The sequence below is a fragment of the Calcarisporiella thermophila genome (genome assembly GCF_041956535.1).
Source record: "Calcarisporiella thermophila strain CBS 279.70 unplaced genomic scaffold VTP21scaffold_1, whole genome shotgun sequence".
NCBI lineage: Eukaryota > Fungi > Calcarisporiellomycota > Calcarisporiellomycetes > Calcarisporiellales > Calcarisporiellaceae > Calcarisporiella > Calcarisporiella thermophila.
Window position 1 is genome coordinate 1,025,212 of NW_027192191.1, and position 26,345 is coordinate 1,051,556.

General features: G+C 49.7%; 8 protein-coding genes across 8 annotated transcripts; 6 read left to right on the forward strand and 2 right to left on the reverse strand.

Annotated features, from left to right (window-relative positions):
* Positions 1 to 148: 148 nt before the first annotated feature.
* On the forward strand, positions 149 to 2,457 carry VTP21DRAFT_432 (uncharacterized protein; the record flags this gene model as incomplete). The annotated part of the gene is made up of 12 exons (XM_069394718.1): positions 149 to 209; positions 333 to 433; positions 504 to 539; positions 611 to 625; positions 693 to 782; positions 849 to 896; positions 958 to 1,013; positions 1,085 to 1,375; positions 1,447 to 1,529; positions 1,598 to 1,908; positions 1,972 to 2,251; positions 2,330 to 2,457. 12 exons carry the CDS (start codon positions 149 to 151, stop codon positions 2,455 to 2,457), a joined length of 1,500 nt encoding a protein of 499 aa, XP_069256811.1.
* Positions 2,458 to 2,812: 355 nt separating this feature from the next.
* On the forward strand, positions 2,813 to 3,019 carry VTP21DRAFT_433 (uncharacterized protein; the record flags this gene model as incomplete). The annotated part of the gene is made up of 1 exon (XM_069394729.1): positions 2,813 to 3,019. One exon carries the CDS (start codon positions 2,813 to 2,815, stop codon positions 3,017 to 3,019), a length of 207 nt encoding a protein of 68 aa, XP_069256812.1.
* A 585-nt stretch (positions 3,020 to 3,604) lies between these two features.
* VTP21DRAFT_434 (uncharacterized protein) lies at positions 3,605 to 6,729 on the forward strand (the record flags this gene model as incomplete). The annotated part of the gene is made up of 10 exons (XM_069394740.1): positions 3,605 to 3,758; positions 3,923 to 4,102; positions 4,172 to 4,372; positions 4,457 to 4,567; positions 4,633 to 5,824; positions 5,888 to 5,981; positions 6,048 to 6,155; positions 6,233 to 6,399; positions 6,473 to 6,605; positions 6,685 to 6,729. 10 exons carry the CDS (start codon positions 3,605 to 3,607, stop codon positions 6,727 to 6,729), a joined length of 2,385 nt encoding a protein of 794 aa, XP_069256813.1.
* Positions 6,730 to 9,599: 2,870 nt separating this feature from the next.
* Positions 9,600 to 10,468, forward strand: VTP21DRAFT_435 (uncharacterized protein; the record flags this gene model as incomplete). Its single annotated transcript, XM_069394751.1, has 3 exons — positions 9,600 to 9,850; positions 10,200 to 10,224; positions 10,343 to 10,468. The coding sequence occupies 3 exons, from the start codon at positions 9,600 to 9,602 to the stop codon at positions 10,466 to 10,468; spliced, it is 402 nt and encodes a 133-aa protein (XP_069256814.1).
* A 36-nt stretch (positions 10,469 to 10,504) lies between these two features.
* On the forward strand, positions 10,505 to 13,249 carry VTP21DRAFT_436 (uncharacterized protein; the record flags this gene model as incomplete). Its single annotated transcript, XM_069394762.1, has 1 exon — positions 10,505 to 13,249. One exon carries the CDS (start codon positions 10,505 to 10,507, stop codon positions 13,247 to 13,249), a length of 2,745 nt encoding a protein of 914 aa, XP_069256815.1.
* Positions 13,250 to 16,452: 3,203 nt separating this feature from the next.
* VTP21DRAFT_437 (uncharacterized protein) lies at positions 16,453 to 22,368 on the reverse strand (the record flags this gene model as incomplete). Its single annotated transcript, XM_069394773.1, has 13 exons — positions 16,453 to 16,785; positions 16,855 to 17,193; positions 17,316 to 18,256; positions 18,338 to 19,350; positions 19,419 to 20,041; positions 20,119 to 20,227; positions 20,291 to 20,476; positions 20,549 to 21,052; positions 21,114 to 21,162; positions 21,229 to 21,352; positions 21,425 to 21,679; positions 21,744 to 22,161; positions 22,301 to 22,368. 13 exons carry the CDS (start codon positions 22,366 to 22,368, stop codon positions 16,453 to 16,455), a joined length of 4,962 nt encoding a protein of 1,653 aa, XP_069256816.1.
* Positions 22,369 to 22,846: 478 nt separating this feature from the next.
* On the reverse strand, positions 22,847 to 23,999 carry VTP21DRAFT_438 (uncharacterized protein; the record flags this gene model as incomplete). The annotated part of the gene is made up of 3 exons (XM_069394784.1): positions 22,847 to 23,296; positions 23,366 to 23,827; positions 23,961 to 23,999. 3 exons carry the CDS (start codon positions 23,997 to 23,999, stop codon positions 22,847 to 22,849), a joined length of 951 nt encoding a protein of 316 aa, XP_069256817.1.
* A 397-nt stretch (positions 24,000 to 24,396) lies between these two features.
* Positions 24,397 to 25,816, forward strand: VTP21DRAFT_439 (uncharacterized protein; the record flags this gene model as incomplete). Its single annotated transcript, XM_069394795.1, has 4 exons — positions 24,397 to 24,519; positions 24,588 to 25,066; positions 25,140 to 25,390; positions 25,464 to 25,816. 4 exons carry the CDS (start codon positions 24,397 to 24,399, stop codon positions 25,814 to 25,816), a joined length of 1,206 nt encoding a protein of 401 aa, XP_069256818.1.
* Positions 25,817 to 26,345: the final 529 nt, after the last annotated feature.

Consider the following 26,345-nt stretch of genomic DNA (forward strand, 5'->3'; position numbering starts at 1 on the left):
ATACACGTAATGCGTGACGGCCAGCTGATGCGTCATCAGTGGCAAGAAATTTGGGTCGCGTATTTTGATATAGCTCGTTGTTATTGCTGTTTAGCTTGGTATTGTTTTTTTCTGTGAGAACGAGACTGTACTTGGGAGATCGATCGTCATGCCGCCTATTCGAGTGCACGTTAAATGGAGTGGTAGAAAGTTTGAGGACATTGAGCTGAGTATGTATTTTTCTCTCCTTTTCGCGGAAACGATCGCAATTCAGAGAACCCCGAAAGAATATGCATTAATTTTTTTTGGTTCGAGTCACCGTGAATTAATTCTCATCCTCTGCTGGATAATAGATACCGACGAACCCGCATCGCTGTTCAAGATGCAGCTCTTCTCTCTCACGGGGGTTGCGCCAGAACGGCAGAAGATTATGATCAAGGGAGGCATGCTCAAGGTAATGACACTTTTAATTAATCGGTTGAGGAGGCGGAATGTTAAATTGAATACATCGCCATCTTCAACAGGATGATACTGACATGTCGAAGTTGAATGTGAAAGACGTACGTAGTTCTCGACTTATTTTTTTAATCGGAATGACTTGATTGACCTATTTCCATTTTTATATCCTTAGGGCCATACGTTTATGGTGAGTGGAATTCTTTGCGAGCGTAGGTTAAGTGGAATGAGATATATTTTACGCATCTTTCCCGTAGATGATGGGAACTGCAGGGGAGCTTTTAAAGGAGCCTGTAGACAAGCCCGTTTTCATGGAAGACATGTCGGAATCACAGGTGAACCAAGCGGTAAGGAGTTTTTCGTCAGTCCTCATCCATTGTTCGCCCGCCATTAACCGTGCTATTTTCTCACAGCTCAATATTCCGGTTGGCTTACAAAATCTTGGAAATACATGTTATATGGTGAGTGGATAGAATTATTTGATGATCAATGGTGAACACAACTCAGATACGCACTCGATAGAATGCGACGCTACAATGCCTGCGTGCCATGCCTGAGCTACAGGCCAACCTTAAAGAGTAAATAGCTTACACTCCGGCTTTGTCTTTGACACCCATTAAATCTCACTTTTTGCATGGCACCATGAAAGATACCAAGGGGCGATCTCTGGCATGGATCATCGCGGTGCCCTTACAGCCTCACTGCGTGATTTATTTAATCAGATGGGCGAGTACGGAGAAGGCTTTCCGCCTCTAGTTTTCCTTCAAATGCTTCGCCAGGCATTTCCGCAGTTCGCCCAAATGGGTCAAGGGGGTGTGCCGATGCAGCAGGATGCGGAGGAATGCTGGTCTCAGATCGTGTCCATTCTGAAGGCGAAGCTTCCCGCCCACGATGAGAAAAATTTCATTGAGAGGTATATGACGGGACAGCTTGTGTCAGCGTGAGTGCATAGAGAAGATGGATTCCCTCACTATGTGAACTTATCAAGCTTGTGTTCGTTTGGCCGAATAGATTAAAATGTGACGAGGCCCCGGACGAGGAGCCTGTTGTAAATACCGAGGATTTCCTTAAACTCAATTGCCACATTTCGATAAGTAGGTTTTGTTGCTCTGAAGATGTTCCCCGGTAGATGTTCTGAAGCCCCTTGTGCTTGTTTATTTAGATACGAACATGATGCAGCAAGGAATCATGGAGAGCTTAGACGAGAAAATTGAAAAAAACTCACCCTCCCTCAATCGCCAGGCCGTGTACACCAAATCCTCCCGTGTCAGTCGGCTCCCCAAGTACCTCACTGTACAGTTTATGCGCTTCTTTTGGAAGCCCGAGCAGAGGGTCAAGGCCAAGATTCTGAGAAAGGTGAAGTTCCCCCATGAGCTCGATGCGACGGAGTTTTGCACAGAGGAGTTGAAAAAGAAGCTAGTCCCTGTTCGGGATCGGCTACGTGAAGTAGAGAATGAGCGGCTTGCTGCAGAGGTTGCCTAAATTGCGAGTTGACGGGATAAGCTTCAGTTAATCCAAATACCTTTTTGTTCTTAGCGTGCTAAATCCAAGGCTAAACGGGACCAAGAGGTGCAAGGTCAGTCCGGCGGCGATAGCATGGCCATTGATTCGGCAGGCGAAAAGAAAGAGGCGAGCGGCGAGCAAGCGGGCGAAACCTCGGCCAGCACCGACTGGTCTACCGTGGTTGATCCGGAGCTGGCCGCCGACGCCGGCTGTAATGTGAGCGGACAGTATGAACTCTCCGCGGTGTTGACCCATGTGGGTCGCTCGGCGGACTCAGGCCACTATATTGGATGGGTACGCAAGGAGGGCACGAGTAAGTATTCATTTGCCTGTTGGGCCCCTTTCACTCCATGTCCGACTCGCTCACCCCACTGTCTCCTCTCTTTTCCAGAAGAATGGTGGAAATTCGATGACGACAAAGTCAGTCAGGTCAAGCCGGAGGACATCCTTAAACTCGAAGGTGGCGGCGACTGGCACACCGCCTACATTCTCCTGTACTCCGAAAAGAAGCTGGAGTGACCATGAACCCTCGCGTTTCCCTTCCAACACCGCCCCATTATTATTATTATTCAACCCTAAAGTGGTCTTAAATCATCTTCTTTTCCTCTTGCCCCCCTCCCCCCCCTTCCCCTCACCCCCTTCTGCTGTTTACTTTGCATTCAATAAAAGTAAATCCACCAACCTACAGCCAGACGCATCCATCCAGGGGATGCCTGAGTAGGCTAATTCTGTCTTCGGACACTTTTTGCCGATTTTGCTAAATTGCATGCTGCTGCGCGTGCCGTGAAAAAACGAAGAAAAAAAATTCCGAAGAATTGCAAAACACACTAACCGTTTGTTTTCTCGCTTGTACCCCCGACGATCCCCGCATCGTATGCGCTCCAGCTATGCCGATCCTTCCCCCACTTGCAGGGAAAATGGAAGCGCACATAGCCCACGCCTGCCTAACCATTGGAGCCGACACGGGCGGCGGCGAATCCCATACCTTGTGCGCTGGACGAAGGATTTCACCAGCAGCGATTTGCCCAATGCCGTCCCCCCATGCCCATGCTATATCTGGACCGGCGCCACGGCTGGTTAAGTATCCGCCTGTATCGGAATTAAAGGGAATCTGCATCGAACAACCGTCGTGCTATTATCAATAGCATTACGAAATTAGGAGGGAGGAGGAAATTCTTCGCATTTTTCCCCCTCCCTTTCTTTTTCGGGCAGTGAGGGATGCTCCGGATTTGAGATCCTCTCCTCAAAGCTCCCCTCCCCTCTACTCTTGGACCTCTTTCCACCTTAGCTTCTCCCCTCTCTTCTCGAGGTCTTCCTTCTCCACTTCCATTCCGTTCTTTCTCTACTTTGTTTCCAGAGCGCCATTCTTGGTTTCTTAATAGTTGGGTGAATATTGATTTCTTCCCTCCTTTTCTCCCGCTCTCCCTCCGGGTAGGTGCTTCTCTCCCCCCTCTCTCCCCCCCTTCTGTCTGTCTTTCTTTCTTTCTTTCTTTCGAGTGAAGCACCCCTCCATCCAACTCAACCTAACCTTGGCCCCACCCCTCTCTTTTTATTTTTGAAGAGGATCAATATATGGTTTATTGTCCACCACCGTTGCCGCGTAATCCTATCTCTGCATCCCCCTCTTGCCGCTTATTGACGACCCCTCAACCTTTTCAATTTGGATATGCTTGCAGCCCCAGCTGCAGTCGTAAAGGATCGGTTATCGTCCGTGACCTCCCTCGCCGACAGGATGAGTAAAGTGGGGAAGCGAAAGTCTAGCCATGACTTGTGCACGAGCTCGAGCGGCTTCGACAGGATAGACAAGCCGGAGAAACCTGGTGAGCTCCTCTTCCCCCTTCACATTATCACATTCCATTTCCTCGTTCCCTCTGTTGGACACTTTTGCTTACGTTATTCACATCAGCACTATTGGAAAATTGAGCTCATCCTCTTTTTTTTTTTTTTTTATTCTGCTATCCTCTGCTTTGCTGGTTGAGTTCAGCCACGTTGAGAAAGAAGGCCTCCCTACGTGACCTAGGACAGACCTTAGTACGACCCTTTGTCAGAGAGAGGCCGAAATGCCCTGAAGAGAGGGAGCAATTGGTGCTCGAGAAAAACCCCGATGTGTTCCTTAAGCCGGTCGCCCCTCCGGAGAAACATCCTCAGAGATCAGCGGCCAAAGGTAGAGTACCACCCAACCTTATTTGTAAAGCCAAATCCCAATGCCTCGTCTGACAAGCACAAAAATTAGCCCCAAAACGCTTATCCTCGCTTCGCGATTTGCGTGATCTTGTGATGCGCCCAATTAAGGATCCAGACCACGGATCCCGATCTGAATCGAGTGTCATGCCTTTTCCCGCCTATCCTCCGCTGAAGACGACGGGGCGACCCGCGGAGACCGAGCGTCCCCCTGACGTGCCGGCGATGCCCCCGGCCCCCACCAAGGTCCCAGGTAGATAGAGCTCTCTTTGCTGCCCTGACTCTCCTCCCGAAGAGAAAGGCCCAGGTCACTAAGCTCTCTTTTGTTGGCCAATAGCCGCCCCCAAGGCGAGAACTTCCATCCGCGACCTACGGGAGCGATTCAAGAGGGCAAGGAAGGTGTATAAATCGGAGAAAGAGAAGGCGAAAGCGGCCAAGCCAGCCAAGAGTAAATGCGCTGCTGCCCTATAGATCCCATTTATCGTGTCTCCTAATCCTCTGGTTTTGCCTTAGCTCTACCCAAGAGGAGCTCGTTTCGCTCTCTACAAGATCTCTTTGGAAAAACACGGAACGACCCGCAGGCAGGCCGCGACGGCCCCCTCACCACGGACACCCCTCCTGCCCCGCAAGAGCCGACCAAAAACCCGTCTCCTAGGAAGTCGGACGGGAGCCCCCTGAAAGACAAGCAGGTCGAGCGGTCCACTACGGCAAGCTCAACCACCCATTCGGAGGCTGGTTCGATCGAAGCGGATCAAGGCGGCCCTCGGGTCTCTGCGCTGAAGAAAAAGAAGTCGTTTCAACTTAGTGTGGTGCCTCTGGAGGACCACGTGCCGAGCTTGCCTCCGCCGCTGCCCGAGAACAAAGCCGCCAAGCTGGAGTCCTTTCCTGCTCTGCCGTGCCCCACGGTAGCACGGTGTGATTCGGCGGTGGATGTGGAGGATTTGGAACCGAAATGCTTGAAGTCTACCGTGCCCCCCTCCCTGCCACGCACAACGTCCTTTGAATTCGGCCTAGATCAAAGGATGCTGTCTCCTACTTCGGCGGAAGGGAAGGAGAGGGAAGAGATTGAAAAGGAATGGCGGGCCTTGGAGGCCGCATCAGAGTCCCTCACCTCGCTAAGAGGTCCCAGGGAGTGCGCGGGGCTGGTGACAGCCGGCCTCACCTGGGAAGCTGGCCTCACCGACAGGAAACAGGCGGACAAGCTTGGCCAAAACAAGTCCATCCCCCTCGATGCTGTCGCGGCCCCCAACCAGCCAGCCCCTCCGGATACCGCGATTGGAGTCTCCGAAGCGTCCCCTTCGCTTGTGCCCTTGATGGCCATTGCACGGCAGCTTTCCTCCTCTATCGAGTTTGTCAGCGACAACAAACGTGACACCCTGGACCATCTCCTGGATAGCATGCTGAATGTGCATCTGAGTCAACCGAATCAGCCCCATGTGGCCCATCCTTTTCCCTCCAAGGCGTCACCAGCTCCCCTAAGCGACGGTCTGCCACGCGATGAGATGAGGTCTCTCTCCCCCTCCACCTCCAGCACCCTTAGCTCGGCCTCGTTCCTCAGTGAGCCCGGGACCCTGTCTATGGTAAGGCAAGAGCCCAGTGTTCACCGATCCCTGCACCCAAGCCCCATTCTAAGTGCGGACACCGTGAAGCGAGCTACGATGGAGGAGGCCCTAGGGAAAGAGGATGTTCAAGCCATCCTGGACTGGTAAATCTAGCGCTTTTGCTTCTGGTTCTTCTCTCTGGCGATCCAACGTTGATGTTTTGATAGTGTTTCCGACCGGATCTTTGAGTCCATCTGCCACAATCACCGTACTAAGCGCTTTAAAACCGAGCCGATTCTTAATAACAATGACACCGCTACGGTAACTTGGCCATCTACTGCCCCATTTCTTGCGACCCCCCTCCTCTTTAACCTTGAAGGCTTCTAGGTGTTGCAGCTGCCCTATGTCAGTACCTCCAAAGAGGATATCTCGGAGATGCTCCGTGTCGTTTTCGAGTGTGGAGAGCTGGGTCCGGAGTGTGCTATCATCACCCTTGTAGGTGGCCGTGTCTTGCAGGGTAGATGCTTGTTGGCTTAAACTTTTTTTCCCTTTCTGTGGGCTATTTTCATTAGGTCTACATCGATCGCATGTGCAAGAACACGGGGGTCACGTTGCATGACGTGAACTGGATCCGAATTCTGCTTGGAGGGCTTGTGCTGGCGGTCAAGGTCTGGGATGACCATGCGGTCTATAACTGTGATTTTTGCGTCGTATTCCCGGATTTTGACGTAAAAAAAATGTAACTGGATTGGTTGGATATGTCGATGACAGTGGATTCATGTGTTGTCTTTTGTTTTTGTGGCGGGACATAGCAATGAGCTTGAACGGTGGTATATTGAAGCTCTGCAATATGACGTTGGCATCCATGTTAGCCTCTACACGGAGTATCGACGATGCCTTCAAGCTAGGATGGCTCAGACCGGAAGCAAATCCGTCAACTCTATGGTAAATAGGCTCGCATGCTTTGTTATGGAATGAAGCCGCACTCACTCCGCTCCCCTCTTCTCTCTCCTCTCCCACGTAGCTCCATAACCAAGAGAAATCGTGGCCGAAGCCCGTGTTGGTTTAGCTTGCTCTTGCACCCATATTCTCCTATTCCCCTTGGATGCTCGTTTCATCTAGGCTCTCTTTTGCATTCTCCTCTCCATTCAATTTAATTTTCACTCTGGTTCATAAGGGATTGGAATTCTCTTCCCGCTTTCTCCCCCTCCCCTCATCCCACATCGACTTTCACTTTGCTTTTATTTTTTCTTTTCTTCATATGCGCTTCTCATTTCTTATTTGTCTTTTCCATTTTCTTTTTTTTTTTTACCAAGTCGTGCGAGTGTATTTTTTTTTCTACTATTCTAGAGTTATAATGGCCAATGGTGCACTATTTGGATGTTTTCTACTCTGTGCCTCCTCGCTTTTTTTTTTCCTCCTTCTCCTACACTCTCTCATCCTGTTTTCTCTTTCTAATGCCTCGTTTCTATCGATGCTGTAATGATATGACTTTATTTTCTCATTTTGAATTGAGCTTAACGACAAAAGTATAAGTCGTGGTGCTTAAGTATTCAAACTTCGGCCTCGTTTCCCAGCTCTAAGCTGATTCCAAGCCCTACTCCCCGCCTTTCTTTTTATGTCCAAGTGAAGCCACTCTGACACGTATTGTTCCCCCCTCCCTCCCCCCAATGAAGGGATGGGGCCTAATGAAAGCCCGAATTCGTGCGAGCAGAAGGGCTCGTCCGATTTAGGGAACTCGATACGCACCTCTGTCAAAGTCACGGCACCGTTGGGTGCTTGCGACGTCAGCATCCGATGGATCCTAACCGCCACTTTCTCTATATTTGAGAGAGGAGAGCGATAGCCAAATTTTGATAACGTGAGAATGGACACAAAAAATTAAATGAAAGGGGCGGATTTTGAATAGGAGCAGCAACAAGCAAATGAGCCACACCCCCCTTCCCTCTTCCCCCCCCTCCCAGGGGGAACAGACGTGGGGCACACAACGATGGAAATAGGAAAGAGATGGGCATGCGACCTCTAGGATGGGTTGTGAGGATAGACAATCTCCAACCGACTATTATGTTTGAGGGTGAAACAGCCAATTTCCGGATTATGGAAGCATCCGGTATTAAGACTTAATAGAAGCAATTTATTTGTGATGAATGAGGGGAGGGGGGGGGGGGAGGGAAGAAATTGGGCTAGACGGAGCTGGATTCTGGGGGCGCACAAGGAAATCTAAGCTTAAATGAGTAGAGAACATTTCCAAGAGAAGGTCACTTCTTCTTTAATAGAACATTATGCATCTAATAATAACTCTGTAGGCCCAACGGGACGCGTGAATGAACCATCTCCCGGCATATTGGAGGGGTGGGGGGGGGGGGCAGCGCCTTCGACAAAGCAATGTGACGGTGGTTTCAAGGGTTGAGCCCCCTCGGCCCAACTGTCTCACGTTCCAGGGTGGGAGGCGCGTTGTGCATTTTATGTTCTCCAGCATTGCTTAAAGAGACTCGCTTGGGCCTATTAGCATTATGCTATCAGATAGGCCTGTAGCCTCTGGAGGATGGCCACATGATGTGCAGTACGCTCGGGTTCCGTTCATGATATAATGTACACCCCATTGTGACAGCTACCAAAGTTAAAAAAGTTTAAAAAAATTAAAAAAACCGTTGTGCTGGGAACAAACACAGCGGCTATGCTCTGTGTTTGTTTCCAAGAGCCCTCCGAGATCCTCCCCTCCCCCCATGCCTTCCGCTATCATGTCATCGATCTCTTTGATAAAGCCGGTAAATTATTTGAATTCAAATACAGCCCTCACAGGCAGACACTGACGCAATCCTCGGGATCATGTACGCTTGTGCAACGAGGGATTAAAAAAGGGGGGGGAAAGACGGATTAGATGGATAAGATGGGGCCGGGAATGAACACAGATCAGTCCACGGGGGGGAGGGTGCCGAGGGGCCTGCGAGACCAGGAGTGGCCGTCCGCAGGGCGGTGCAGCAGGGAGGATGAAACCTGACAGGATCCGGCTGAATTAAGGAGGAAGAGGTGGGGTGGGTGAGGCGAGGGTGAACCCGAATTGTTTGTAGCTGCTTTCGGCACAGCGAGCGCAATTTGCCGAGATCAATATGACCCCACAAGGCCGGCGCTCCCACCCAGCGTCCCAAAGAGCCGCCTGCCGATTCGGACAACCCGAACAAAAAGGAAAATGCTTATGAGGACTAGGGGCGAGGGGAAGCAGCGGCGAATCACCTCATTTTGGTCATTCAGAGCTTAACTCTCACAGGCCCAAGGGTCATTGGTGCGGGTGTTGGGCCTACTAAATTTCTAAACTTCTTTACATCGCCGGCCGGGATTTCGCCCTGACAAATCGCCTGGACGATGTCATGGCTGCGGATAGGGGGATGGAAACTTTTAGCCATGCAACCCTATACCGCTGCGTCTATGCGGGGGGGGGGGTTGGCCCCCATGACGCTGCGGCTGCCAAACACAGAAGCCGCGTTGCATGTGGGGCAGGGGAAAGACTAACTGCAACTAGCTTTGCATTGGGGCCACGGGCTCAATGGTCAGAGGGGGCCGGCCGGCATCCAGGGCGCGGGTGAGGGGGGGCGGCGGCCGCCACTGGGGCCAGGAATAAGACTCGGCCGGGTTTGTTTGTTAAGCACAGAGGACATCGGCGGGAAAATCAGCCACTAAACTATTCTGAGTAGAGCAGCGGGTGAGGAGTTTGTTTACACAACAAGCAAAAAAAAATTTTCGGTAACGCGAGGTGTGTTTCCAAAATTTTAAGAGCACGATAATAAAACGGAAGTTGAAATCCGCATAATGTGTGTCCGTCCAAAAGGAAAAAAGGCTTTCCACTATCCTATTTGCAATTGGGGTTGGATCAGGCCTAGGGCGATTGAGCCAATTTCACCCTTGCGAAATTAATTTCCCCCGTCTCTATACAGAAAACGGATGGGAGATGGGGGAGGGGGAGGCCTGGGCAAGAAAGGAAAAAGCAGCAGGACGGGGGGGGGGGGGCGAGGCCGCGAGGACGGGCCAAGAGGGGGCCGTGGGACTGCGCGCGCCCCCCGTTTGATCCGGAAAGCAAAGCCGGCACCACCAGTCAGGCAGCAAGGCCCGGAAGAACGAGCAGGGGGCCGCGCAGCTAATGAGGAGAGCCTGGCCATGAATAATGTTGCTCGGGTCGGATTGGGGGGATTTTCGTGAGTTTTGAGAAAAGTTAAAGAGATTTGCTAAAAAACTCATTAGCGTTTCACTGCCACATGGCCAGTAGCGAAGGTTTAACCGAAACAATCTAAATATTGGGTAGGAGTCAGCATTGCGCCAACGCGATTGGTGACTTGGATTTAGGTCGGACACACGGTCCTTTGTTCTTCCTCTCCGTGCCACCCAAGCTTCGCGCGATATAAAGGCCGCCCAACCTCCACCCCCTCTCCCCCCCTTCCCCTCCCCAACTTCTTTTTCCTCCCTTCGCTCCCTTTGTTTATACTCCCCCCCCCTTCTACTCTCGTCTAGTCTAATGAGCGATAGCCTCTAACGGCAGCTCAACAGCGGTGTTTTTCTCTCTATAAACTTGGTAGGTTTCTCGCAAAACCGGAATGGCGTCCTCCCCCCCGCCCTCTGGCTTTGTTTGTTTACATTCCGCAATTGGCGACCCGGCGCTAACCTCCTTGTTTACGCTTTGCCTCCATTAGCAAATAATTCCCCCCCTTTGTAGAGGGAAGCTTGTGAATACTCTTCTAAGAAGGAGCCTCTATTTCCTCTCTTCTTTCCCCCCACTCCTACTATATTTGCTGTATATACTCATTTTCCGTGAATAGTCTTTTTTATCTGTGGTTATATTGGACGAAAAAGGAATGTCGGAAGACAAAAAGATAGAAGAACAACCGCACCAGACTAGCGAGGCCATCGAGGCTCAGGCCGCCGATAAGAAGGTCGGCAACGTCGAGTTCGAGGAGGTCGAGCACATCGAGCACGAGGACGATATCCCGCCCGAGCTCGAGGAGCTGCTCCACACTGACCCCAGCAAGGGTCTGACCTCCGAGGAGGCCGCCGAGCGTCTCGCCACCTTCGGCCGCAACGAGCTTGTGGAGAAGAAGACCAATCCCATCATTAAGTTCCTCCGCTTCTTCACTGGCGCCATTGCCTACCTGATTGAAATCGCCTGTATTCTTGCCGCCGTGACCCAGGACTGGCCCGACTTCGGTATCATCCTCGGTCTTCTCTTCGTCAATGCTCTGATCGGTTTCATTGAGGAGTCCAAGGCCGAGAGCGCCCTCGACGCCCTCAAGCAGAACCTTGCCCTCAAGTCCAAGGTGTGGCGTGATGGTAACTTGGTCGAACTCGAGTCCACCCTCCTCGTGCCCGGTGATGTGATCGTGCTCCGTCTCGGTGACATTATCCCTGCCGATGCTCGTCTCCTTGGTATTGGTGTCAACGGTGAGGCCACCGAGGGTGACCTCCACATCGACCAGTCCGCTCTCACCGGTGAATCGCTCCCCGTCCAGAAGAACAAGGGTAGCACCGTGTACTCCTCGTCCGTCGTCAAGCAGGGTCAGCAGATGGCCGTCGTCACCAAGACCGGCAGCCGCACCTTCATCGGTCGTGCCGCTAACCTTATCTCCATCACCACCGAGGAGGGCCATTTCCAGAAGATCATCAACCGCATCGGTAACGTTCTCATCATCATCACCGTCGTCATGGTCTTGATTCTGCTTGGCTACCTCCTTGGTATCTCGCATGCTGAGAAGCCACTCGAGTCGCTCTCCAAGATTCTCGTGCTCACCATTGCTGCCATCCCCGTCGGTCTCCCCACTGTCATGTCCGTGACCATGGCCTTCGGTGCCAAGCAACTTGCTGCCAAGCAGGTCATTGTCAAGCGTCTTACTGCCGTTGAGGAGATGGCCTCTGTTTCCGTCCTCTGCTCCGACAAGACCGGTACCCTCACCCTCAATGAGTTGACCTTCGACGAGCCCTACCTCTGCTCCGGCTTCACCTCTGATGACATTCTCCTCTACTCTTATCTCGCCGCCGAGCCTGGAGCAAACGACCCGATCGAGTCTGCCGTCCGCCGTGCCGCTGAAGACCAGCTCGAGATCCTGAAGAACCGCCCCAGCAAGCACGAGGTTCCTGGCTACAAGGTCACCTCCTTCTTGCCCTTCAACCCCGTTACCAAGATGACCCAGGCCACCGTGGCCAACACCGCCCAGAATGAGGTCTTCAAGGTCGCCAAGGGTGCTCCTCAAGTGATCATCAAGTTGGTGGGTGGTAATGACGATGCTGTTCGCGCCGTGAACGCTCTTGCCCGCCGTGGTCTCCGTGCCCTCGGTGTTGCCCGCACTATCCCTGGTGATATTGAGAAGTACGAGCTTGTTGGTATGATTTCCCTCCTCGATCCCCCGCGTCCCGACTCTGCCCAAACCATCGCCGAGTGCGAGGCCATGGGTGTCAACGTCAAGATGATTACTGGTGATCAGCTCATCATTGCCAAGGAAGTTGCCCAGCGTCTCGGTATGCAACGTGTCATCCTCGATGCCAACCACCTTGTGGACCCCAACAAGTCCGAGCACGAGGTAACTGAGCACTGCCAGCGCGCCGACGGTTTCGCCCAGGTAATTCCCGAACACAAGTACCGTGTGGTCGAGCTCCTCCAGAAGAAGGGTCTCCTTGTTGGTATGACTGGTGATGGTGTGAACGATGCCCCCGCTCTCAAGAAGGCCAACGTCGGTATTGCCGTCCATGGCTGCACTGACGCCGCTCGCTCTGCTGCCGATATTGTCCTGCTTGCCCCTGGTCTTTCCACCATCGTCGACGGTATCAAGTGCTCTCGTGCCATCTTCCAGCGCATGCGTTCCTATGCCCTCTACCGTATCACCTCCACCATCCACTTCTTGATCTTCTTCTTCTTGATCACCCTTATTGAACGCTGGGAGATGACTCCTCTGCTCCTCATTCTCATCTGCTTGTTGAACGACGCCGCCACCATTGTGATTGCTTGGGACAATGCTCAGATCTCTCAGAAACCCGACAAGTGGCGCATTGGACAGCTCCTCATCATGTCCACCGTGTTGGGTGTGTTGCTTGCCTGCATGTCCTTTGCTCACTTCTACATTGCCCGCGACGTCTTCCAAGTCAACGGTGGCGAGCTCCAGGGTATCATGTATTTGCACATTTCCTCCTGCCCTCACTTCGTCATCTTCTCTACTCGTATCCCTGGCTACATCTGGCAGAACATGCCCTCGCTCGTCTTCTCCGTCGTCATTATCGCCACCCAAATCTTTGCCATGTTCATGTCCATCTATGGCGCCTTCGGCTCTGGCCAGCATGTTGCGCCTATTGGTTGGGGTTGGGGTGTTGTGGTCATGGTTATCTCGTTTGTGTACATGTTTGTCCTCGACTTCGTCAAGGTGCAGATGTTCCGTCACTGGACCTTCGAGCGCACCGTCGCCTTCCTGCCCACCGCTGGTCGCCGTGCCAAGCTCGCCAAGCGCCAGGAGGAGGCCAGGAACCGCGCCGAGGTCCGTCGCATCCGCGATAAGATCCGCAAAGCTGTGCTTGTCTCAACTGCTATCTCTGCTCTCCAAGACGCAAAGAAGCACTAAGTTAAAAATTTATAGAGGCTTAAGTGTATTCATCCATTTTTTTCCTTTTTGATTTTATAGATAAAGACCTTGTAATACCTTATCTTTTTTTCTTTTTTTTCATTTCGCCGCTTTTGTTCTGAATCGCCTTTCATCCAAAAAAGCGAATTCACGACTCAAAAGTATCTTTTTTTTTTGTATTTTGTTTTTTTTTTTCTTTGAATACCTCCGATGAATTGAATAAACTCTTGAATAAAAGCTATGAGTTTTTTATGTCATCATAATGGTTACTTAGTGGATTTGCTACTTTAAAAATCAAAGCAACTTGGTGTCTTTCCCAATCTTCTCAGCTTAAAGCCAATTCATCCTTCAAGATTGCTCTTTAGTTTTTCAAGGATGAGAGGCATGCAAAGAGTGCTTAGCGTGAATGAGCAGATATACTGGATTTAGAAATTGGAGAATCAGAGTTTCAGAAATATCTGCAACGGTTAATATATCTTTAAAAATTTGCTAACCAAAGCAATTGTTCTCGAATACTTTTGTTTTGCTTTCTTCAACTTTTCATCCCAAATTTTATACCGAATTTATACCAACTTATAGATCTACTATGTCTTAATTTTATCTTGATTGTGGCAATTCTTTCGACTTCCGTTCCCCGTTTTATTTCTCAGTTTTGACCTTGTTTCTTGCTAAATGCTACAATGGCAAGGTGACTTTAAAAGAGACTTCATCTTCTCTTGCTTACAAAGAGTAATTGGACAGCATTGCTCAATTATTTTTTCATTCTAGAAATGGAATTTTTTTGTATACTCATTTGCTGGAACACACAGATAATCCTAATCAACATACTAAGTCAACATGCTGTCCTACAGAGAGGTGAAAGTAATAAGTTAAGAAAAAAGCTGTATTCTGTAGTTTCTGAGAAGTTACCCCGGGAATTTCTAAGGCGGCTGGGTTTTAGGCTTGATAATAACAAATCGCTTACTGCTCGGGTAGTTGATTCGAAATCTGCATCTTCTACTTCTCAAGTTAGTGTCGAGCTTACAAACCATTATTTAATTTCTACTAATTTGCGATTATCTATTATATACGGACAGTACACGACTGAATGAGGGCCAGTCGAATAAACAGAATGCTTCAACTCCCACTCTAGAAACAAAGCGAGTAGCGAAGCGTAAACCAAGTGAATATTACTTCAGAGAATCTTATTACTATTTTTGCGTATTCTTAATTATGCCTGATTATTAGTGCCAAAGCTGTCTTGGAATTTCTTATGAAGTCATCTCGGATTGCTACTAATAGAGTTCTGAAAAGAAAGAGAGGAGATGAGCTAGAGAAAGAGGTTGACGAAGGGTATGTTGGTGAGAGATATATCCAGGTTCGGTATTTGAACGATACAAAGCTGAACATCTTCAAGAGATTTAAAATTTCTCATCCCGATTTCAAGATCTCTAAGTCAAAATTTATTCTCCAATTCCGAAGAACTTTAAGAAAGCGTGCAAGTAAACTGTTATGTGCGAGGTGTGCGTCGAAGGCAAGAGGAATCCCGATAATCTGCGCCGTATACAGCGAGAAATTCATAATGGTTGCACCGGAAATTGTTTCGCAGGAGAGGTAGAACTTTGTGAACGAGTAGCTACCGAAGAGGATAAAGATCGACTCGAGCAATTGAAGGAGAAAGTTGCCATATATTCTTCACGCTAGCGCTTTGTGGAAGTCGATGTTTGAGAGAAATTCCACACATTAGGATAAGAGTTAGCATTTTATTAAGATAGGTTAGTAAATAAAGAAAAGCCTATTAGAGGAAGAATAGGTTTGAGGATGATTTTTGGAAAGCAACCACAAGCGATTGTGAATCGATTGCACTAAAAATGAGAGCTCTAGGATGGATATTCGTAGAACTATTAGCTCTTGAAGTTTTTGATATAACACTAAAAGAGTTATTTTTAATGCAATCAATCCACAATCGCTTGTAGTTGTTTTCCAAGAAGTATCTTCAAAACTATTCTTCCTTTAGCAAGCTTTTCTTTATTTACTGACCTACTCTAATAAAATGGGAGTTTGATCAGACATGGCGTATTTAGATTTTGGAAAATCAGAACTCTCTGCATCAGCATTATTATTTCTTTAAAAAAATACATTATCAAGAATATATATACTCGAAATCATTTTTACGCTTCTTTGCTTTACATTTTTGGATTCGTTACAAATTATTGGTAGATAGGAGGTAAAGAGAGCGTGGGGTCAAAGAAGAAAAAATGGATTCAGGTAATCAAAATTTACACTGGAACCTAAGGGGGATATGGTTGAAGCTGGGAATGCCACCCCGCTCCCTTGGAGGTCTCCTTGACTTGCATTTCTTCATACATTTTATGGGAAAAATTCCTGGCCAGGATAAAGGTTCGGGAAAAACGATTGATTTCCTTAGAGAAGTAAATTTTAATTGCTGGTCAGCCAAAACCTTTCCTCCTTTGAGGTTCTTCTCTACCCTCAAACACTGTTGCAAACCTCTCTATCCTACTTAACTAAGTACCAGGGAGTTTAAGAGCGGATAAAAATGCCGCTAGCAAAACTGAATAGATTATAGGGATTTAGAGTAGGACCTGAAGTAAGCATCATGCTAAGAATTTGGTTATGTATTAAATATAATTAATAAATTAAAGTAAATATGGAGGTAAATATTAAGTATTAGTATTTTATTAAGGTAAGTTAGTAAATAAAGAAAAACCTATAGAGGAAGTGATAAGTTTTGGTGGTGGTTTATGGAAAGCAACTACAAGTGCTTGTGAATCGGTTAAACTAAAAATGTGAGCTCTAAGATGCCCATCTTAGAGCTCACATTTTTAATTATTAGTTCTAATTAATAAAGATTCACAGCTAAATGGTCTAACCAATCAAATTTTAAAATTCTTATTTCTATATCTCTGATTCTGTCTGATTCATTGTGGAAGCTCCCAAATGCTTTCCGAAGTAGCATCTCTTCCCCGCTTCATGCAGTGGACGCACCCCCACGCGTAAGCCCATTCGTTGAGTTATAGAACATGGGAATATATTTTCACCTCTTGTATCAAATCGGGAGGCCAATCTGGAAAATCATTTTGAAAGTAATAAGCACAAGCGAACATATTAATTCCAATAAGCAATACAATAAAAGTGTCAATTCAAATAATAAATTCTATACGAGGGGAGAGGGGAATAGGGCGGCAATGAAGACAATAAACATATCATGACGACTCTGCTTTGCGGCCAATCATATCTAACAACACCTCCATCTCCCCGCTGCGCTCGCACATCGACCGGAAGACGCCGCTCTCGTTGTGGATGAGCTCGCGGGGGGACCCCACCTCGACGATGTGGCCATGGTCCATCACAAAGACGCGATCGTAGTCAATGATGGTGCGCAGCCGATGAGCGATACAGATCAGCGTTGCGGCCGTGAACTCCTCGCGGATGGTGCGCTGGATGCGTGCATCCGTCTCATGGTCCACGGAGGCGGTTGCCTCGTCGAGGATGATAACGCGATTCTGTCGGAGAAGGGCTCGGGCCAAACCGACCAGCTGCAGGAAGAGAGGAGAGAAAGGTGGATGAGGGGACCCCTAAGCAACTCTATTCTCGGGGAGGCTTACCTGGCGCTGACCCTGGGAGAGGTTCACTCCCTGTTCGGAGACCGGGCTCTCCAGGTTGGTGAAGGGATTGATGGCGCTGTCGTTGTCGGCCGCATCTTCCTCGGAGGTGGCACCGATCAGATGCACACGTCTTAGAGCGGTATAGAGGGCGGCGTCGGTATGCTCGCCAAAAGGATCCAGGTTGTTTCTCACCGTGCCCATGAAGAGAACAGGGTCCTGGGGAATGATGGTGAGGGAGGAGCGGAGATCGCGCAGGCCTATCTTGGAAATGTCGATCCCATCGATACAAATGCTGCCCTCGAACTCCATGAAGCGGAAGAAGGCGCTGGCGAGGGTTGACTAGTAGAGTAGGGGGAGAAGGGAAAGGGGTTAGGGATCGAGAAAAATACCAAAAATATGAGAGAGAGAGAGAGCACGCGTGTATGCACGCGTGTGAATGAAAGGGAGGGGGTGAGACTTACTTTTCCGGCCCCCGTCCTTCCCACTACCGCGACCTTTTCCCCGCCTTCGATCCGGAACGTCAGCCCTCGGAGCACGGGGGGGTTCTCGGGCGCATATCGCAGGACAAGATCCTTCACCACCACTTCTCCACGGTGGGGCCAATCAGCCGGCGGCCGGTTCCCCTCGACGACGGCCGCAGGCTCCTGCTCAATGCTCAGATACTCCTCCAGCCGCTCGCACGAGTTCATGTTAATCTCGTTTTGACTGTAGAAGCGCATCAACCACAAGGCGTGGTCGGTGAAGGTGATGGAGTAGGAGAGCGACAGGCCAGCTAGACCGGGGTCGAAGCTGTCAAAGCCGAAGAGGATCACGATGGCGGCGATGAAGGCGATGGCAGCGCCAAGGATGTCGGTGCGGATCGAAAGCCAACGATTCGCCGCCCACAGATAGAAGAAGGGGCGGTTGGTGGCGTCGATGCGGTTCAGGTTCTCCGCACGGAAGCGGTGCTCCATCCCGTAGGCGCGGATGGTGGTGACGCCCATGAGAGTCTCGCCAAAATGCGAGAATATGGGGGACCTCGTCACCGACTCGATCCGCTTCAGCTCGCGAGACGTGCGCAAGTAGTACATGCACACCATCACATAGCTGAACAGGATTCCGAGGGCGAAAATCAGGAAGCTGGGTGTGATCGTGATGATAACCGCGAGGACGGTGATGCAGGCAGCGATCTCGACCAGGAAGATGCCGATGCCATTCATGACCTCCTGATCAATCGTCTGCATATCTTTCGAGAAACGATTTACTATGCGGCCAATGGGAGTGGTGTCGAAAAATCGCAGCGGGGCGTTCATGACACGGACAAGGAGTCGGTGGTGCAGGATGCGTGAGGCGTAGACCGCGCCCCAAGCTAGTAGGATGTAGCGGATGGTATAGAGCGAGATGGACATCAGGGAGATGCCGACTAAATTTGAAAGAGAAGAAACAGAGAGTGAGCATGATATGAACGATACTCCCAAGGCATCGAAGAGACGGTGTTACTCACGATACACTTTGAGATAGTAGTCCACATCCACCTCCTGGTCCGCGATATTGGACACATGCGCATCGGAGGAGCCGTAGTCACCAAGATAGGCCGACGCTTTTGCTGTCCAATCGGGCTCTACCCCAAAGTACATGGCGGGCGGAATCACAAAAGCCAGAGTGGACAAGGTGTTGACGAAGGCTTGGCCGACGGGCGAGTTATAGGCCTGGGCCCACAGTTTCAACCAATAGTCCTGGGCGAAATAGCATACCTGAGTGAAGGCCAGGAGCGAGAGCATAAAGACCCAAAATCCTGGACCCCCAACGGCTCTAAAGTAGTTGACATAGACCGACCACTTCACCTTCCCTTTGGCCCTCTCCTCCTCTTGAATCAGGCGCCCGTTACCCGTCTTGGTATCCACGTTCGTGTTGACCGAGGTGGTGGACGAGGATGCCGTATGGGCAGCTTGCACGTCCTTCCCTTTCATTTGCTGCTTTTCGAGTTGATCCTGCTGAGCGGCGTCCTTTCCTCCAGCCAAAATTTCTTCCGCGGTGACCTCGTCGGGCGTCGGCACGGAGTCCTCCTCCAAATTCTGCCGTTCCAGGAGAATATCCTCGCTTAAGACACCGGCATCCAAGAGTTCCTCAGCGGTGCCATTGGCAACGACTCTACCATTATTGACGACGACGATCTTCCTGGCTCCGGGAAGACACAGCCCGACCGCGTGGGTCACGAGAATGCAGGTGCGTCCTTTCATCAGCTCACCCTGAAGGCAGTTCTCGTAAATCCACTTGGCGGTATGCGCATCCACGGCCGACAGACAATCGTCCATGAGGACATGACCCGCGCGAGAGTACACGGCGCGAGCGAGAGAAACCCGCTGTTTCTGGCCACCCGAGAGGGTGATGCCCTTCTCGCCAATCTCAGTTTGATCACCCGCTTCCAGAATTTCGAGATCACGCTTCAAAGCACAAGCCTCGACCACTCGATCATAGCGGTCCTGCTCGAACGGCTGACCAAAGAGAATGTTATCCCTACCGTTCCATCGGAGCAGTTGCAATTAGTATTGGCTCGGCTAACCAAGAGAGAGATCATAGATTACCTTATCGTGGAATTCTGAAGCCATGCCGATTGGGCGACGTAGGCGATTCCGCTATGATACCCGGGACTCATCTTGGGATGAGGAGGGGTGCTCTTGTCTGGCAAGAAGGTCTCCCCCTTGACCACGTTCATTTCTCCCAACAGGGCCATGATCAAGCTCGTTTTTCCTGCACCCGTCGGCCCAATCACAAGCGTTAGCTCTCCAACGGGGAACTCGATGTTCAAATCCCGCAGTTCAAACAACCCCTTTGCTCCGCTGGGGCTGGCGGCGATCTCCTTGTCGCCTCCCCATCGGAAAGTTGCATCTCTAAATCCAATCGCAGGATCTTTAGCCAGATCTAAGGGGCGGCGCAATTGCCGGTATTTCTCGGTCTCCTCCTCTTGTAGAAATCCGTTCACACGATCGAGGGAGACCTTTGCGCGAACAATGTCGGCAACAACCGAAGGCAACATATTGAGGGGATCACGAAGCATGTTGAAAAGAGCCAACGCGGTAAAGAGCGTGCTGGCGGTGAGTTCGTGACCGGCAATCTTCGTGTAACAAAGGAAGGTGGAGAGAGTGACGAAGGCCGGAGTGCCCCAGTAGAGCGCCTCCCAAAATGCGAAGATGCGGAGGCGGACATACTATTGGGCAAGCAAATCAGAATCCGTTAGAGTTAAGATTCGTATGAAGCCTCTATGGGCGCTGGAGGTCGACTGACCAGCTGGGTGATCTCGGCTTGACGGGTCGCTTCGACACGCTCCATAAACTGCGACTCCCATGCAAAAAACTTAATGGTACGAATTCCTTGGAGAAGCTCGTTCATCAGGCTAGAATAAACAAAAAACACCATGAGATAGGGACAACATCGACTTCAAAATGCTCCCGCTCACTTGAGACGTTTATCTGCAGCCTTTAGCAAAGCGTTCTCCATGTTCTGATACAGCACCGTCGAGTAGTAATTAATGGGCATGAGCAAAAAGAGGACAAGAACGCCCGCCAGGGCCGACCACCCTAGAAGCTTGTACAGGAACACCACAATGACGACAATGAGGATGGGAATTTCATAGACCGTGTGCCTGAAACAATCATAGAGACATGCCAATGTAAGGACCCTAATACACCACCAAGGCTATTCGTTTTTTACTTACAGGTATGAGCAGATTTCGGATATCGAGAAGGAGTCTACAGACATCATGTTCACAATCATCCCATGGGTTGCTTTATCCTCCTCCTCTTCTTGCGGCCGACCCACGTTCTTTGAGGAGGTGGCTCCTTGACCATCTCCTTGCCGCGATGCAATGGAGGGTGCGGCGCTATTTTGCATGGAACCTGCCAAATCCCTGCGCCTCAAAGCCTTGTCGTATATCTCGCTAACGATCACGGCCCGCAACCGGATACAAATGCGGCGACCAATGAAGAGGGCTTGGGATTGGGCCATGGAGCTAAAACACATAGAAGCCAAGAGGCCAACTGCGCACCAGAATGCAAACTCGGGGGTGTTCGATTTACGATTCTCGAGGTAAAACAAGATCTGTTTCAAAAAATAGGGCCCCACCGCCTTAACGGTGGAGTTGGTGAACGACCAGAACACTTGGCTTGAAAGCTGCGGCCAGAAGTGGACCAAAATAGTAGTGGTAAGCGATTTCCTCCTCCTACGTTTTCACGAGAGGGTGAGTGAGCTTATTTAAATAGTCGCTGCTAGGCCACACTTACTTAATGTGCTTGAAGCTCTTGCTAACTGGTTTGGCCTTGTCGTCGGACCCTGTCAATAAAGAAAAAGGAATCCGTCAATTATCAATTCGAAAGTGGTTTTTAAAGTAATCCATACGCAAATCCCACACGTCCTTCTCATCGAGAGGTTTTTTCATTCCTAGAGAAAGCATGGGGTTAAGCCAGCTGAAAAGCATTCGAGATGAGATCGAAACAATGGCTTCTGGGTTAGGAGGGCGGCCCTAGAAGAGAAAGGCATGCAATAGAGATGAGCATTACAAGAACAACCACAGAGAGCTCTGGAAAAAGCCTACCAAAGGACTTTTAGGGAGCTGGCGATCCGATTTTTGGGAGGTGAATGCCAGGTAGGCTAGGATGCACGAGAATGCAAAATTAAAGCCAGCCAGGACTAGCTCAGGCTGAGTGGTTGGGTGATAGGCAAGAGAGCGGAGACGTAGATAGGCAATAGGGAAGTAGAGCAGGAAAAGGCCAGAGAGCGCAGGCGAAAAAGAGATGATCCAGCGCTGAGAACGGAACATGTGGAATATCGATGCAACGGTTGCAAAAGACTTTGAAGAAAATGGAGGTGTTAATAGAATGATTTGCCATGTTAACAAGAGCCACGACAGATACCCAAACGATAATCTCGGCTAGCGGACCAATCAATTTGTACTCTTGCTCGTGGGAGGTACTATCCCGACGAGTCAAGAAGAGGGCCAAGTTAATGGAGAGGACGCCAATAGATAGGAAGAACCTCAAGCTATCCCGGAACAAAGAGTAAGGCTTCGTAGCGGCAAAGCTTAGTCTTCTCGGCGCCTGCTGCGTGTTAGGCTCCTCTTGCACTTCATTTTCCTCTTCGCCCTCCTCCTCTTCGTCTTCCGCACTGACGATGGTGGAGGTTTGAGAATGGGTCTCATCAGTAGCAAGTGGCATGTAGCCAGCAGACGCGGGTGTACAGATTCCAAAACAACCACTAATCCATATCCACCGCAGTGTAATTACCAATATAGTTACGGCAATGTAAACGAGCGGAATTAAGCCTTCGATAATGCTGAAAAAAACAAAAGAATTTAGATTTACATTTGAAAATATCGAGAGCAGCCGATATATTCCAGTTGATATGTGTCAATACATAACTATATCAAGGAAAGGCTTAAAAGGTAAAGAAAAAAAAAATAAACTCATCGTACCTCTCACGGAAACATGGGTCCAAATCGTGGTTACTCCAGAGTGGCTCTCTGGGTTTACACCAGTACATTATCAACGAATTAAGAGCGGATTCTAGCGACGGAATGCTCACTGCGATAGTCTGTAGGGAGGGTGAACGAGATTGTTTACGGGAATTGGCCGAGGAGTTTCTATCTGCAAGGAACAAAGGTTGTCGAGGATTCTTTAAATCACAAATGTTTTGTCTAGTCTCTATTTAGCTTTAGGCAAAAAAAAAACCTAAAGCTGAATCGATGTGACGAGCAAGCCTGAGTCACTTATATTGACCAGTCTTGGTGGTGGCAAATTCGCCTGAGAAAAAAAAAGCCATTATTGTCAACAAATGGAGGGTAAAATATGACTAAACATGAACAAAGTTAATGAGATATTACCATTCTAGCGGTTTCAAAATGGAAATATTTTCATTACATTAAGGGGCTGGAAAGATTTGAAATCCAAGCATGCAATGCAAAAGCTGCGTTAATCGGGGATCTTTATTTGTATGGGAAAACTTGGTTAGAAGTTTTGTATTAGCCGGGCGGAAGCATGGTTGCGTCAATCTCTGCCTCCTCTTCTGTCTCTGCATGATCCTCCTGCGGCTCGTACCGCTCGTGTACAGGAGACCGCGGCATGGCCATCACCCCACTTCGTGCGCACTCGATAATTCCAAACGGTCGCAGCAGCTTGATGAACGAATCCACTCGAGAGGATTTGGCGCACAGCTCGGCGATCAAGCTGTCTGATGATACATCGACAACGCGTCCATCGAAGAGCCTGGTCAGCTCGGTGATGGCGCGCAGGTGTGAGAAAGTCTGGTGAAGCACCTCGCTTGGAGCCTGCGTCTTCATCTCCTTCTCCCACTCGTGCTGCGACGCCATGTCGGGGTTCTCCTCTTGTGAGGAGGTAGGAAGGTGCTGGTCACCCATTTGCTCGTGGAGATACTCGGGCCCGAGAATAGATACCTTGATGAGCAGCAGTTCCTAGAGGAGAAAAACACGGCTTAGTCAGAGGCAAATCCACGGCCCTGCAGTCCTATTCATGATCCTAACCCTCTCAACAAGTTTAGTGCGGCTGTAGTCCAGAACGGCCCACACGGGGACCAGATCCTCCAGCTGTCTCCGTGCCTGCTCCACTATCCCGCCCTTTCCGTTCAACACGATCGTCATCCTCGACAGCTGCTTCACCTCGGTGTTTGCAACCACCAAGCTGTCGATATTGAAGCCTCTCGCGGCGAGAACCCCCGAAACACGGCTGAGCACGCCTGGTTCGTTCTCCACGAGACAGTTGAGGACATGGCGCGACTCAACTTCGGTTTGTGTCGGAGTATTGTAGAGGATGTTGTTGACAGCCTCTTCAGCAGAGGGTGTTTTAAGCCAACTATGTAGCGGGAGATGGCGCTTGCGACTTCGCCTAGCAGGGGTGTCTTGATTAAGGGAACAGGGGGAGATGGAGAATGCCCGGGAGAGGAGGGGAAGAGAAGTATGATGCTTAAGCCATGGCTTTGGGACAACCTGGTTATAAGAATCAAGAGCTCATGTAAGCTACGAGTGGAATCTTTTCCGAGGCGATTCAGAAGCGGAGAGACCATGCTTGCAGCATGTCCGCCTCGCCTCGGCATCTGAGAAGCAAAGAGCAGTATATTACCCATTGGCGGGGAATGCGTAGCGCGCTTGAAGTTAGCATGAAAGAGCAGAATGGAATAAGCAGCTGCTTAAGCTTTTCGACGCTTCTTATCTACCGGCACAGCAAATGCTTGTGTGTGCGGGGTGCGAAATAAAAGCCAACAAAAGAGATACACCATGAGCAACGATGAAAAACGATGAAATCAAATCCATAAATCGGCCAATCAGGGCGCTTGATCTCGGTTAGTCACGTGTAAACGCTTTCTTATCTGGGGACTGATTCGAATGAAATAAAAAGAGGGAGAAAGTATGAAAATCGAACAAAAAAAAATCCAAGACGCTTGTTTCTGTACTGTTTACATTCTAGCTTTGCTCTATCCCTACTCATTTCTTCCTCTCGAAAGACCCTTGTTTTCTACTCTATTATCTCCCACTTTGATTCAAACATCTCTTCCAAAATGGCAGCATCTCGCTTTTTCCTTCGAGCTCTCTCTCGCAATGTCACCCGCCAGCCTTTTATTCGCCCTTCTTTTGCCGCCCTGGCAATGAACACTTCACGCACATATTCGCCTCGCATTATGGTGGGGTTTCCCTCGTCCCATCGATCCATTTCAGTTCAAGTCCTAATGGTGCTTTTATTTCTCTTTAGGCTGCCCCTATTCAATCTCAGGTTCGAGGCTACCGTACCCTTGATTTTGGAGGCGAGAAAGAGACTGTTTACGAGCGGTCCGATGTCCCAAAGGACAAACTCCTAGAGACCTTCAAAAACGACACCTTTGCTGTGCTCGGCTATGGTCCGCAGGGTCGAGGACAAAGCTTGAATATGCGTGACAATGGCCTCAATGTTGTTATCGGTCTGCGTCCTGGCCGCAGCTGGGACAAGGCCGTTGAGGATGGTTGGACTCCCGGAAAGAACCTCTTCTCTATTGATGAGGCTTGTGCTAAGGGCACCGTGATTATGAACTTGCTCTCCGATGCCTCACAAAAGACGCTCTGGGGTGATGTGAGCAAACATCTCACCAAGGGCAAAACTCTCTACTTCTCGCACGGATTCTCGGTCATTTATCACAAGGATACCGGCGTTGTGCCACCAAAGGATATCGACGTGATTCTCGTTGCTCCCAAAGGGTATTGTCACGCCCTCTATTTGTTGGGGCTAACTGGATCCATGGACTGATCGGTTTCTGTTCTTGATATATAGATCTGGGCTGACGGTGCGAACCCTCTTCCAGAATGGCCGTGGCATTAACTCGTCCTTTGCCGTGTATCAAGATGCCTCTGGAAAGGCCAAGGAACGCGCTATTGCCCTTGGCGTCGGAATTGGCTCTGGATACTTGTACGAGACCACATTTGAAAAGGAGGTGTATTCGGACCTGTATGGTGAGCGCGGTGTGCTCATGGGCGCCATCCAGGGTCTCTTCCTAGCACAATACGAAGTTCTAAGAGAGAATGGTATAGTCCCCCCCCCCCCTGTGATGTACTCCCCTTGGCTGAACCTGTTGTATAACCTCTGGTATTTGGTTAGGTCACTCTGCTAGCGAGGCTTTCAATGAATGTGTTGAAGAAGCCACCCAGTCCCTCTACCCTCTCATCGGCGAAAACGGAATGGATTGGATGTACAGCAACTGCTCTACAACAGCCCAGCGTGGTGCTCTTGATTGGTACCCACGCTTCCACAAGGCCAACAAGCCTCTCTTTAGGGAGCTGTACGAAAAAGTCAAGGACGGCTCGGAAGCCCGTCGCTCGCTCGAGAAGAACTCCACCCCCACTTATCGCGAGGAGCTCGAGGAGGAGCTGCGCCAGATCCGCGAGTCGGAGATCTGGAGAGCAGGAAAGACGGTGCGCTCTCTCCGTCCGGAGAACCAGCCCATCAACTAAGCGTGGGGCGTCTCCGTGCAAGGGTTCAAAAATTCATTTAAAATGTTGGAAATTTTCATGTCATCCATGCTTGTTTATCATAATAAAGAAAGGTTCGTTACGAAAGTGAGCACGCCTATATTGCCACATGAATATCCTTGACTGAAAGCAAACGGGTCTTCTTTTATGAAAAGAAAAAAATGGAGAGAAAACAAAAAAAGTCTAGGGGTCGGGAATGAGGAGAGGATGGAGGATAAGGGAGTTAACTATTAGCTCTTTCTTTACTAGTAAACCAAAAACAGGAGATAAAATTCTAAACGAGAAATATATGTAATTTATATATGTATATATATAAGAAGAGGTCACTGGCTTCAAATCGACGTTTTGCTGAGGCGTTCAGCGAGGTCATCGAATATCTCCTTGATATCTTCAGGTCTCTTGCCTTGTTTTGGTAGGGCTCCCTCCTTTTCTTCCTCCTCCTCCTCCTCTTCTCTCTCTCTCTCTCTCTCTCTCTCTCTCTACTCTACTACTACTACTACTACTACTACTA